This window comes from Berghia stephanieae, chromosome 1, assembly GCF_034508935.2.
Source record: "Berghia stephanieae isolate SIO BIC M18660-M18661 chromosome 1, UCSD_Bste_1.3, whole genome shotgun sequence".
NCBI lineage: Eukaryota > Metazoa > Mollusca > Gastropoda > Nudibranchia > Aeolidiidae > Berghia > Berghia stephanieae.
Genome location: NC_088360.1, coordinates 52,145,216 through 52,160,215, shown reverse-complemented (window position 1 = coordinate 52,160,215; position 15,000 = coordinate 52,145,216). Strand labels below are relative to the sequence as shown.

Genomic DNA, 15,000 nt, shown 5'->3' with positions numbered 1-15,000 from the left:
TTTTGTTAGATTATTACCTTCACAACAATGAGCCCACAGCAATTTGGGTTATTAGACATAAAAATATGTGCCCCAGGGTCATTTTAGTGCTATGAATTGTAAAATACACAAATCCGGCCCGATAGAAAAGTGTCATAATGTGCAAAAGTTAAGAGATGGAATCGCAATATCACTGACCTGGATGTTCGTTATCGATCGTGCCAAAAGAGTATTTATATCAATGAAGTTTCCTATCTGAATAAAAATAACAGCAGTGAAGTTTCCAATCTCATTGAACATAAAGCTCAATTTAAACCAAAGACAGAAACTGTTGACGTCATCATAAAACACCCGGTTCAACCAGTATTGAACCAATGCTTTTAATCATTAAGAAGGCAAAAGAGCAGAAATAAAGGATCAAAAAGGTGTGTAGAGGCGTAAGGTTGTGTTCCTTAATTAAACATTGAGAGAAAAAAATGGAAAAGTTTAGAAGCCCGAATTGCCGACTACAAGTAAAAACAAAAATTCTACTATAATCAAATCCATTTATTGAAATTTATGTACACAGTTTTTCAGGAAATGTGGAAAAATATCGATTCCACAGTTGTCCTCAACAGAATTAGACCGAAAATAGAAAAATACCTATCACATAGCCAAAGCGGGTTTCGCCAAGACCGAAGCACATCGGACGTTGTATGGACACATAAATGGTTGGCAGCAAAGGCACTCAAAGAAAACATATCCATAACAATAACCGGAATCGATATGTCCGCAGCCTTTGATACGATCGACAGAGGAAAACTTTTGGAGATATTAACAGAAATAGTAGACGAAGACGAGCTCCGAATAATCCGATTTCTCCTCAGCAACACAAAGATACAACCAAGGATATACGGGGCCACAAAACAGACGCAGTTCGAAAGTAACATCGGGACCCCCCAAGGAGATAGTCTGAGCCCGATTCTGTTCACAATATACTTAGAACACGCTCTGAAAGAAGTTCGAAAAGTCATTCCAAAACCAACGACTCATATTGAGAATGCAATCCCTAGAGAAATCGCCTATGCAGATGATGTCGATTTTATTGGATCAACACCAGCAAATATAGACATCATACAAAATACCCTCATGAAATATAACCTCCAAGTCAATGCCAATAAAACCGAATTTACAACAATATCGAGGAACAAAGAGGAATGGAAAAGAACAAAGAAAGTCGGCTCACTAATTGGAGACACCGAGGATGTACAAAGAAGAAAACAGCTATCAAACGCCGCACTCAGTAAACTCACCAATGTATGGATTAGAGGTGACAAAATAAAGAGAAAAACCAAACTGAAACTGTACCATGCTCTTGTAAAACCGGTACTTCTGTATAACTGCGGCACTTGGGCGTTGACAAAATCCGAAGAAGAACATCTGGATGCCTTCCATCGCACACAGCTAAGAAGGGTACTGGACATCAAATACCCCAAAAAGATCTCAAATGAATCACTCTATAAGATCACAAAAGAAAGACCAATCTCCCTTGACATTTTACAACAACGATGGCAACTTTTCGGTCACATACTACGCAGGACAAAAACATACCAGCAAACCAAGCCATGTCGGGATACTTCCAAAAACACGGGAACCTTTTCAGAGGAAGACCGATCACAACACTCCCTGTGATCCTAAACAAAAACCTCACAAACACTTGGACAAAGCATTAGTCTCATAACGGCAGGGGACCTTGAAAATCTGAGAACCCTAGCAGAGGACCGGCAATATTGGAGACACCTCACACAGGAAATACTGGAAACAGCCAAGGCGACCCGATCTTTCGGTCGAGACGCGAAAGGCATCTAAGTCAAGTAAGTCACAGTTGTTTGAACCAAAAAAAAACCCGCATATTTTCCATATCGAAGGTTTAGGACGCCGTTCATCAATTTTGATCACATCTGTCCATTCCAGAATTTGCTTTATGATTATGTGTAGCCTTGTTTCCCGTGGTCCAATTCATTTTCATATGTCTTGAATAGTGATTCGATCCCATGCAATTTGAATTGACTCTTTACCTCTAAATCTCTGTAAAAAGTTGCACGACTCTTATACACCATGTTGGACATTGTCCGAATGCTGTAGTCCATTGAATTCAAGTCAGGACTCATTGGAAGATTAAAAAAATCAAATGCGCTTTCTGCTTTGCATTGAAAATTGCGTAACATTGTTAGAAAAAAACCCCCACCTGATTCCAGACTCTATCCCGATTGGTCATTTGTGTTTCAACAAGACAGTGTAACCTTCTACACTAATCGCACAACACTGCTAAAAATCAAGACGCAAGTTTGATTCTATTGATATCGTGATTTTTATACAACTTTGGCATAACCGGCATATGTTTTTTTAAAAACAAATAGCAGCTTTTAAAAACGTCACACATAATAATTTAAGGTCTTGTTCATTTTGCTTGTAAATTTTCAAAAGTTTTTGAATCCTGCTTCGTATTAAAACAACGTCATGTTTTTCCATATTATTTGTTTTCGAACCCTACGAGATAAGAAAAAAAATACAATCGAAATCGGATTTCATAAGTATCAATTTTTGTGTCGAAAATCTTCTAATTTAAATCCTGTTATTGAAAACACAGATAAAGTCGAATGTAAAAGAAAGAGGACAAATCATTTGCAAATGACATATGCATATAAAAACAGTCCAAAATATACGACGTTCCAATGTTGAATAAACTCATCAATAAGCATCGGATTTCTCAATTTATCTTACACAATCAAAGTAAATGGAATCTCTGAAATCGTTTAATTTGTCACACAATATTTCGATTTATGAGCAATAATTTTATAATCATCAGTTCATTCATCAATCCAACTTTATAGCAAATGGTCAATCCACCAATTTAACCCATCAATGTATTCATATACTTACCAATTGAGGATTCGGTCCATCCTGGCATGACAAAGGGCTCGCAATTTCCCGACACCAGCCCTATAGCACAACATCCTTTTTTGTTGTCACCACTGCCACCTCCCAACTTCATGATTTCAATTTCAAAGAAGTTAAAATCTACGGGAACAAACAATTCACACAAAAATGTATTAATATATCATACTATTAAAATAATATTTAATAGGATCACATAAATCAAAGCTTGAATACCCCTACAACGTATTTTGTGTTAAGATTGACAAAAAACAATAGTCATGACAATGACGATGCATGATGATGATGATGATGATGATGATGATGATGATGATGATGATGATGATGATGGCCATGATGATGATCATGGTTGTTTTTAATGATCCCCACCTTGACTGAGAACAGTAGGACATTGAATATTGTAGGCCTCTCTCTCCAACTCCGTATCCTGCTCCTCCAAAGTCACAGCCATCGACTCATCGTATCTCTTAATGCCCGTCCACCCAAACCAGTTGGAAGGGAGGTCCTGATTGATTAAATATATGTAAAACAGAAAATGAATATTTAATGAACAATTGTATCGTCTACCATTAAATGTAATTGTCGCATGTTACGATCTTCCAATATTTAATGAACAATTGTACTGTCCACCATTATATAGAATAGTCGCGTGGTATGATCTTCCAATATTTAATAAACAATAATTGTACTGTCCACCGTTATATGGTATAGTCGCTTGTTATGATCTTCCAATTTTATGCAAAGAACAAAAGGAAACAATACAATTACTACTAATGACAAATGCATCATTTAGGCGGTGAATGCGATTCAGCGGATGCACATATCGAAAACTTAATTCAAAAGAAAAAAAGGGGGAAAAAAAAGAAAGCCCCAAAATTGCCTTTAGTTGTTACGAATGATTTAAAAGAGCTCAGGTTTGACAACAGCTACCACATTTTTAATATTATGATTTTTAAAAAAAATAGAGTAAGTTTAATTTTTGAAATGAGGGATTTAAATACAAAATCACAAAGATAAGACTGAATGTGGTTCTGATTTCATATTTTAAATATTTTTATTCTGTCACTTTGACCTTCGTGGGCTGAAACATTATAAAAAAAACTAACCAATGCCTCTAATCTCCCATGTGTCAAGCACTCATATTACGGACCATTCAATATTCAATATCAGAACTATTTGGATTCGAAGTGGTTATTCAGTATCTGATACTGAATAGTGCTTTGCCACTATTCAGTATCCACAAGGAACTCTTTTTTATAGAGAGAGTGATAAGTGCGACAATCTCGGTTGAACGTAAATAAACTGCTGACCTACTTCCAGATTGAACACGTGCAGTAACTGACAGCCCGATTCAAAGTTGTAAAAATATTTTGATCGTAATTTTTAAATTTCTGCTTTTGTGCAATTAACATAGTTCAAAATATCAAAGTAAGAGTGGCATTCAAATACATTTTTAAATGTCTAAATAGACATGATTAAATGTCACTAAATGTTCAGTGACACCATGGCTTGGTGGATATAAGCTGTTTGACTCTGAGCTTATGGTTCGAGAGTTCAAATCCCGGCAGGGATAAATTTTTTCCCCCAATATTTTTAAAATTCCTTCTGTCTATTGATATTTTTTAAACTTTTGTTTTAATAATTTTATTTGCTTGTAATGTACTTTAATGTTGATATTATACTATTGTTCTTTTAGTGTTATTATTATTATTATTATTATTATTATTATTATTATTATTATTATTATTATTATTATTATTATTATTTCTACTTACTTACTTACTTACTATTATTATTATTATTATTATTATTATTATTATTATTATTATTATTATTATTATTATTATTATTATTATTATTATTATTTGTTGTTGTTGTTGTAATCGTCATCATTATTATGATTATGATTATTATTTTTTTTAACCAAGTAGTTGGAGTAATTTAATCAGATCGATTTATTACGAATATCTTTTATTTGTTATAATCTCGTTGTTGTTTTTCATTGAAGTGCTCTTCTATTGTTTATTACTTTTTAAAACCTTGCTTTTTCCTGTTTGTCTCATTTGTTGTTGTTGTTGTTGTTGTTGTTTGTTTGTTTGTTTGTTTTGTCATCTAAGACAAACCCGATTCATTATAAATATGTGGCCAGACTTTCTACCATTTTTAATTGAGCGATGTACTTCCGTGAATTAATTGCCGTATTATATTAAAATTTACGTTTTAATAATAATAATAATAATAATAATAATAATAATAATAATAATAATAATAATAATAATAATAATAATAATAATAATAATAATAATAATAATAATTTAAATAGATACTAAATATTAGACTACAATTGGCATCTATTTACTGAATACACGTGGTATTTTTAGGGGTGTTTCTATTTTTACGAAACACGCCGAAACCCGACAAAGTTATGGGAAGTAGGCAGCAGTGGGGAGTGAACCTGGCACTGGGTTTCGTAAAAAAAAAGCAATTACTTTTTTTATGAAACCCGACAATATCCGACAAAGTTATGGAAAGAAAGTAGGCAACAGTGGGGGAGTGAACCCGAGACTCAGGGAAGTGTACACTATTGGGAGTAAACCTAAGTCTATGGTTTTTCGACGGGTTTTGGCAGGTTTCGTAAAAAAATAATTGCTTCATTCTCGTCTGGTACCCAACTCCCATAGTCCGACTTCATTTTCCACCGGTATCCATCTTCCATAGTCCCAGGTTCATTTCCACTGATATCCTCTTCTCACAGTCCCAGGTTCACTCCCAACCGGTGTGCATTTCCCTGAGTCCCGGTTCATTGCCCAATGGTGCCCACTTCCAATAACTTTTGACAATTTCGGTAGGTTTCGAAATAAAAGTACATTCTGAGCTCACTGTCCACTGGTATCAGCCTTTTGCAGTCCCAGGTTCAATCCTCATCGGTGTCCGAATCCCAGATTCACTCCCCACTGCTGCCTGCTTCCCATAACTTTGTCGGGTTTTGGCGGGTTTCGTAAAAAAGTAATTCACCCTCCCCCTTGGTATTGCTTTTTTACAAAATCCAGAGTCCCAGGTTCACTCCCCACAAGTGTACACTTCCCTGAATCTCAGGATCACTCCCCACTGTTGCCTACTTCAATAACTTTGTCGGATATTGCCAGGTTCCGTCGGGTTTCGTTAAAAAGTAATTGCTTTTATATGAAACTCGCTGAAACCTGCCAAAAACCAGAGTCTCAGGTTCACTCTCCACAAGTGTACACTTCCCTGAATCTCAGGATTACCCCCCACTGTTGCCTACTTCAATAACTTTGTCGGATATTGCCGGGTTTCGTAAAAAAGCAATTGCTTTTATATGAAACTCGCTGAAACCGCTGAAAACCAGAGTCTCAGGTTCACTCCCCACTGGTGTATACTTCCATGAATCTCAGGTTCACTCCCCACTGTTGCCTACTTCAATAACTTTGTCGGATATTGCCAGGTTTCGTCGGGTTTCGTAAAAAAGTAATTGCTTTTATGTGAAACTCGCTGAAACCCGCCGAAAACCAGAGTCTCAGGTTCACTCCCCACTGGTGTACACGTCCATGAATCTCAGGTTAACTCCCCACTGTTGCCTACTTCCCACAACTTTGTCGGATATTGCCGGGTTTCGTAAAAAAGTAATTGCTTTTATGTGAAACTCGCTGAAACCCGCCGAAAACCATAGTCTCAGGTTCACTTCCCACTGGTGTACACTTCCCTGAGTCTCAGGTTCACTCCCCACTGTTTCCTATTTCCCACAACTTTGTCGGATATTGCCGGGTTTCGTAAAAAAGTAATTGCTTTTATGTGAATCTCACTTAAAACCGCCGAAAACCATAGTCTCAGGTTCAATCCCCACTGGTGTACACTTCCCTTAGTCTCAGGTTCACTCCCCATTATTTGCCTACTTTCGATAACTTTGCCCCATTTTGTTGGAATTTGGCGCATTTCGTAAACAAAAAGTAATTGCTTTTTTTTTTTTACAAAACCCGCCGAAATCCAGACCCAGGTTCACTCCCCACTGGTGTACACTTCCCCGAATCTCAGGTTCACTCCCCACTGTTGCCTACTACCCATAACTTTCTCGGATATTGCCAGGTTTCGTCGGGTTTCGTAAAAAAGTAATTGCTTTTATATGAAATTAGCTGAAGCCCGTCCAAAACCATAGTCTCAGGTTCACTCCCCACTGGTGTACACTGCACTGTCTCAGGTTCAGTCCCCACGCTTTGCCTACTGTCCACAACTTTGCCGCATATTGTCGGGTTTCGTAAAAAAGTAATCTCCCCCCCCCCCCCCCCATTTTGTTATTGCTGTTTTACAAAACCCAGAGTCCCAGGTTCACTCCCCACTGGTGTACACTTCCCTGAATCTCAGGTTCATCCCCTCCTCCCCCGCCCCCTTACACACACACACACACACACACACACACACACACACACACATACACGCTGCTGCCTACCTCCCATAACTTTGTGGGATATTGCCAGGTGTCGTCGGGTTTCTTAAAAAAGTAATTGCTTTTTATTACGAAACCCGCCGAAACCCAGTCCCCGGTTCACTCCCCACAGGTGTACACTTCTCTGAGTCCCAGATTCACTCCCACAGCTGCCCTCTTCCCATAACTTTGTCAGGTTTCGGAAAAAAACCCACCTTATTATAGTGCAAAACCACTATTCAGTGTCAGATACTGAATAGTACAAAACCACTATTCAGTATCAGTATCAGATACTGAATAGTACAAAACCACTATTCAGTATCAGATACTGAATAGTGGAAAACCGCTATTCAGTATCTGATACTGAATAGTGCAAAACCACTATTCAGTATCAGATACTGAATAGTGCTAGCCATTTGGATTTTGTTTATATAGTTATCCAACATAACTTAGCATTTTTATCCCTCCGTCGCAAATGAACCTTAACATATTTTCTGGGACTATTATCAATTTAAATAGCAAGTAAACACTTCAGACTGGCAAATTATCTAGAATCATTGTGGTGCATGTACCGTCCAATGCTATACAATAACAATATTCTTTGTGTGTGTGTGTGTGTGTGTGTGTGTGTGTGTGTGTGTGTGTGAATAATTTATCTGAGTTGAGAGAGTCCAAAAACGAGCTAGCGGTAAATTGATTATACAAAACCAAATGTATTGATACAATATTGAATTTAAACACCGGAAAATTCAATACAGTCAATCAGGTCTAATGTTAGAATGAACTACATAAAGAAAAACTAAATTTGGATTTATAGTAAACGAAACTCACTGACTTCATTGAACGTATTTGTTTAACTCAAATTCTAGCGAGAACTGAATGTTAATTTTAATATTCAATATTCAGCATTCATTCTCGACAAAATACCCTTTGAAAAAACTGGTCACAATTTTAACCAGTTAATTGTCGAACTCTGGAAAAACTCGTATTAAAAAAATTGGCCAGAAAAATAGTCCTTCATATATCGATCGATTTAAATGACCTCATCTTGTAAAAAAAACCTCTCAAATATGGGACTAATACTTCAAATATTGATCGATTTAAATGACCCTCATCTTGACAAAAACTCTCAACCGGCTTCGATCTAACTTTGAGTGACTATTTTTTCTGGCCAGAGTCCGGCAGTTAACTGGTTAAAGGGCCTGAACAGAGAGGTACGTATACAAGCAACAGATCACGTGACACCAGGGCTAGGCGTGAGAATCATTTCCAGTAAACTGCCGTTCTCTGGGAAAAAAAAAACATGACATGGAGGGATTCGAAATGGGTCCCTATTGATCCTAAGCTGAGTGTCAGCCGCCGTCACAAGACCATTAAGCCGTACAAGGGATAGACCCACGCTACTTCTTATTTATAACCGAGTTTTTAGAGTTAGAAGTTTGTAATACTGAAATAATACTGCCTTTGCTTCACGCCCACTCACAGGTCTATTTATTTACCCACCTCACTTCTCTTTATCATAAATAATATGTTCATTTCTCAAAAGGGAGTGGATTTCGTTTCATCTCTTAAAAACTTTGCGAGTTGATAAAATATCCATTAAATTACACATCATACCACTCACTGTGCGTATATGTATGTCTCCAGCACCAGGCTTGGGCCATTCTACTTTGAGTCTGGCCTCAGTTCGCGAGACTCCAATTGTAGGGTAAAGTTGTCCTGGGGGTAAATTGGCCCACTGTCTGTATACCAATCTGTCGTTTTTCAAGAAGTTGATAAGGCAACGGTCGGGTCCATGGTAGTCCAAGCGGCATGTGATTTTGTCACCTGTAACATAAAATCAAGCCAATCGTAATAAGATTAGACATCCTGTATAATATTTTATTTCTTTAGGACTTTATGGGAGTTTCTGTTGGTTCGGGAGACATAAACGCGGTAATAGATAACAGTTGGTAAACTCTACTTTAAGAAAAAAAAAATACACGCCATCCGCCACGGACAATTAGATACAGAAAGGTGAATGGAGCAGGCACTTATGTTGAAAATAACAAGAAATGAAGTGAGTAGGAAAGTGCCAGAATACAACAGAGAATAAAAATTCCGCGGCGGCGATGGGGGCTCGAACCCGCGACCCAACTGGTACGACAACTCCTCCTGGCATGGGAGATCGTGACTCTACCTTATGACCTATCCACGACTATCTTCTCTGATTTAATTAAAACATTATTTTACAAACATGATACATCTGAAACATAATGAAAAAAGAAAATAACCACCATCAATGACGATCACACAATACAACATCCACTCACCTATAGTGTAAGTCTGATAGGTTTTAATTCCCATTCCACCGTTGAAGACACCTCCATCGTTGCTATGGTAACGGACGGACCTATCGATAGTCCACATTGGGTTGTCAGGGACGCATCTGTTGGTCAAGCCTACCATCACAAACTCATCTAGCAATTGGATAGATGGTCAAATATATCGCAGTGTCATATACTATACTCCACTGTTGTGTGACTTAATTGAGTTGTATAATTCAATTTCTAATATAAAATAATGGAATGCCCCAGTCTCTGAAATTTAGGTACATATTTGAAAGAGAAAAAGAACTAGAAAAGGAGAGAAAGAAAGAAAGAAAGAGAGAGAGAGAGAGAGAGAGAGAGAGAGAGAGAGAGAGAGAAAGAAAGAAAGAGTGTGTGTATGAGTAAAGAGCGAGTTGATTAGAGAAAGAGAGAGAGAGAGAGAGAGAGAGAGAGACAGAGAGAGAGAGAGAGAGAGAGAGAGAGAGAGAGAGAGAGAGAATTAAACTATTTTTAAAAATCAATTTCACACAGGAATGTAATTTCATTTATTTACTTTTGTTTTGTTTTTGTTTTTGCTCATACTATATTTTTTAACACTTAATACTTTAAAAATATCAATTCAAACCAGCCTTAGGTGATTAAACCTACATTTATGTTTGTATTCAATCAACTTTAACTGATAGACTGATAATGCCATGCCACACGTAGTGCGTTGATTTTAAGAAATTGAGGCCATATTATTATTATCTGTTTGCTTCAAAATTTACATAATTATTTTCCTACAACGAGACCACAACAAAAGAAACACACAAATATAAACATCACCGAAAAAAAAAAATCTTGCTAATTCAAAAAGAAGCAAAACTTAGATGCAGGTGAAATTATTTAACCAGTTAACTGGCTTATTCTGGAAAGACACGTATTTAAAAATTTGGCCAGAAAACGTGGCCTTCAAATATCGATCTAAAAGACCTTCATCTTGGCAAAACCTGAGACTTCGCGAAGGTCATTTATACCGATCGATACTCGTATTTGAAGGATAAATTTTCTGGCCAAAATTTTAATTAGTGTCTTTCCAGAGTACGGGGATCCCGATAGCTCAAGATCGATCCCGGGTGCAGTCGAGGACTTTTTCTGAGCCCCCTGTCCATCCAGCAGTGAATGGGTAGCTGAGTCTGTCAGATTTGGCGGAAAGTACTTTGCGATAGACTAGCGTCCTATCTAAAAGACAACAAGCAATTGCTATTGTCCGTTTCACGCTATAGAAACCGGGATAAACTGCGGTTCATGGCCCGAATGGCTCTGAAGGACTACTGTTTCCAGAGTACATCAGTTAACTTGTTAAAAGTAAAATGGATGTTGGGAAAATGTCGATTCCTTCCTGGTTCAAAGCAAACTTAAAGAAATAGGCCAACCGCCTCAAAACGTCATTGTGTCTGAGTGACATAGTAATAATAATAATAATAATAATAATAATAATAATAATAATAATAATAATAATAATAATAATAATAATGATAATAATAATAATAATAATAATAAAATAATAATAATAATAATAATAATAATAATAATAATAATAATAATAATAATAATAATAATAATAATAATAATAATAATAATAATAATAATTTATTCATCCACATGAAATTTTGTGTACAGACGTGTTCAACAGGCATGATAATAAGTTAGCAAATAACGGTGGTAAAAGTATCTACTGTGAAAGTAATAAAATGTGTAAATTGATTTGCATATTGAATATTATCTATAACTTCGTGTAAATAAGTTAAGATCAGTGACAAAAATTGAAAAATTGAAATATATATATACGGAACTTCCTGATGAGAGCAACGCTCGACAACAACGTTGTAGAAGTAAAAAAATCACAATTTTCTTTGAAATGTTTATATATAGCTCCTTTTATCCAAAAGTTGAGCACTATTATTTCATGGTTTTTGTTTTTATAACTTATATATATATATCAATTTTTCAATTTTTGTCACTGATCTTAACTGATAAATAAAATCTTAACTATATATATATATATATATATATATATATATATATATATATATATATATATATATATATATATATATATATATATGTATAAAAGGAATAAAATAAAATGATGTTATATGGTTTTTGTACACGATCAAACATATAAGCTTAAGTAATTGATCACTTACTTAAAATTATTTCTACTTTAAAAACCTGCTTAATGTTAATTATCTTATAAATTAAATCATATAAATGTTATAAATTAGTGTAAATAAGTCTAGTTCTGTGCTAAAAAATATATAAATTAAATTATGGAACGCATATTTTTCCATTGTGTATGTTTATTATCTTTGAATTAAATTATCAACAGGGTCTTATTTCATTAAAAACTATTATTTTACGTCATGATAAGAGTGTCTAGTCTTCTATTGCACAACAATGATACAATTTGCTAGTTGGGCATCATCTAATGACATTGGGGACTCCAATGGGTGTCTAGTCAATTTATAATTCCAATTAGGAATTGTTATTAATTCGAATGCCAGAAGGTAAAAAAGATTGTCGATGTCTTTCACTTTTGTTCGTGCGGAGATCAGACGACCACTCCTATCTGATCTCAAGATAGAGATGTGTATGGGTTTATCCTCAAAATGGAATTCACAGTGAAAAAATAAGATAATTTTATTAAGTTTATTAGTTTTATTTTGTGTTGCTAATATAATGTTGAAGGTATATTGGATTGACTTTATTTGTTTTCTTTTCTTCTTTTTTTTTGCTGTTGTTCATTTGTTTTGTTTGTCAATTGCTTTTTAAAATTCTTTTGTCGTTTTTGTCTTTAGAAATAAAAAAGCAGTTGCTTTTTTCATTAATTGCAGGTAATATAATAATTTTAAACTCGATATAGTCATGCTCAAATTTCTGAAAATTAAATGGATCTGATGTTGAATAAAATGAAAACCATACATTACATATGTTTACGATAAATATCATATTGTGAAGTTCCCAAAAGTTGTCATCATGAGTTTTAAAATATTGAAACAAAAAGATCATAAATAATAACGAAGCGTGTAATTGAAGTGAACATACCTATATTTATGATAAATCACGTCTTATACAAAGTCGGAGATGTAAAAAAAAACAACATTGCCAATTGTTATCTATGATTTACAAGTAAATTTAAAGTTGTTTACAATTGTTGTAATGGGGGAAAAAACCCAGATGAATGCTATATTAATTATATAAAATTACTGGTCAGTCATGCAGTTGTTGTTGATACAAAATTATATAAAATATTGTCTGGTTTTTCTAGAAATATAGAAGGTCTTGGTTGGTGATTCCATTGAAGTCAAAAGTTTTGTTCAAATTGTTTGGAATTCTTTTAAGGAATAATTATTGTTAGAATTTGGTAATTCTTCTTATGGTTGCATACGGCATATTATCATAAAATTAATTCCAATTATCAAAATAATTAATTTCAATTTTTATATGGCAACACAAACGCAAATATGATAAATTTCACGGTTGACTGAATAGGCATGTAAGCCTTTCGTAAATACAACAACACCTTTATAAAGCAATATAAAATCTAACCATCTGATATGCCGAAGAAACCTGAAACGTTTTTAAAAAACTTTAAGATATTTTTAAAAATTCTGTAACGGCGAGACATTCATTCACAAATCATTCATACCTGTTTATACCACCAAATCTAAAAATATTCACCAATACAGGACTTTTGCAACTCGAGTGTCCTTGAACATTGCGTCACTATTTGGTTATAGTGCCAGTAAAAAGGACCATGAAGGATTAGTCAAATCAAGCTTATAAACAAAAACAAAAATTTAAGACAAGGAGAAAAAGGTCAATAGAGATCAGATGTAAAGCAATATTAACATGTCCAGTCTGAAGCCAGTAATAAGTCCCAAACTGCCACTGCCACAGGATCTCCACCAAAAGACGATCAAATAGGTAGTCACACAATCTAATCACTATATCTAAAAACCTAACAATGACTCAATATAAAAAAATGAATAGATTCACAAAAAGCCAATTTGACTGAGTAGTTCGATAAAAAAAACCTCAAATTCAAAGAATCCAAAAGGCCCCATCCTGGGGACACAAAACCACTTGGAAATGACAAAAGATATTTGATAATAAATGAGTAAGAAAGACCATGGACCAATGAAAAGACAACTAACCAGAGAGAGAGAGAGAGAGAGAGAGAGAGAGAGAGAGAGAGAGAGAGAGAGAGAGAGAGAGAGAGAGAGAGAGAGAGAGAGAGAGAGAGGTGTTCTCAAAATTTAACGTGCTTCTCTCTTTGTGAAAACAGCATGATATAAAATAAAGTAAGTGTAAAAAACACACTCATCTGTATAATATCAAAATTTCTTTTCAATTTACACAACGCATATAATATAATAGTGTTTATAAAAGCGCTCATTTTAAATCATTTAAATCGCAAAGTTACATTCTCTCTGGAATGAAAAAGCATGGGACACACTCTTTGATAGTGGTTAATCTTATTTAGTAGACAATATATGTTACAGTGAATAACATAACCAGTCGGATGGTGAAAAGGTTTGAACTGAGATATTGCCAAGTTTAGTTGGAAGATCAATTTTTGTCCAAAATGAGCTCTTGTCATAAATGATTAAATCGACCCTTTTTTCTTGTACATCTTCGGGAAAATCAAAGCTTAATTTCACTTCTAAATATTTTTTTTTACATATAGTCAAGGTGAAAAAGTATGAAATTTGAGAAAAGTTGCTGGGTGCCTTTCCCATATATCTGACCATAACTTCATGAAAAATCACCCGATTTTATTCAAATAAAGATTAAAATGCTCTGGGGAGCATATTTTTTCAGAAAATGCAAAAAACTGCAATCCAAAATGTCACCTTTCGACTGATTATGTCATGCACTGACACATATATTATGACTGTACTGTTCGGACTTGGTTTGCTTTCTGAAAATAAGAAAATAACACGACATGATGGTTGGGATAAAATAATAGTAGTGATACTACGCGTTGTTTTCATATTCCGCTCAATTTGGAACTCCTTGGCTACATATCGAACGCTTCTTTATGTTTACATTCTAAGATTTTTCCTGTACAGAGAGGACCTACCAAATTTCTCTGTCATTGATCTGGAATACGCTTCAACAGTCGTAACGTCACTTCCCTCGTAATGACGCATGGTAACTTAGGAACTGGCTCTAACTATCGGAACAATGGCGGACGCCCTTATGAAATATTTCTCCGATGAGCATAAAAGCGTATCCAGAGGAAAAAAACATTATAAATCTGATCATGTTTTGACTTTTACACATTCTGAT

General features: G+C 35.0%; 1 protein-coding gene across 5 annotated transcripts in view; it reads right to left on the bottom strand.

Moving 5' to 3' along the window:
• LOC144977171 (uncharacterized) overlaps window positions 1–15,000 on the bottom strand; it is a 49,954-nt gene that overhangs the window by 24,664 nt on the left and 10,290 nt on the right. For all 5 annotated transcript variants that reach the window (XM_078922093.1, XM_078922072.1, XM_078922052.1 and 2 more), the window contains exons 3-6: window positions 9,667–9,813; window positions 8,979–9,181; window positions 3,286–3,421; window positions 2,902–3,039 (exon numbers count right to left, since the gene is read on the bottom strand). In XM_078922093.1, coding sequence (XP_078778219.1) covers window positions 2,902–3,039; window positions 3,286–3,421; window positions 8,979–9,181; window positions 9,667–9,813 — 624 coding nt within the window. The remainder of the gene's footprint in view (window positions 1–2,901; window positions 3,040–3,285; window positions 3,422–8,978; window positions 9,182–9,666; window positions 9,814–15,000) is intronic.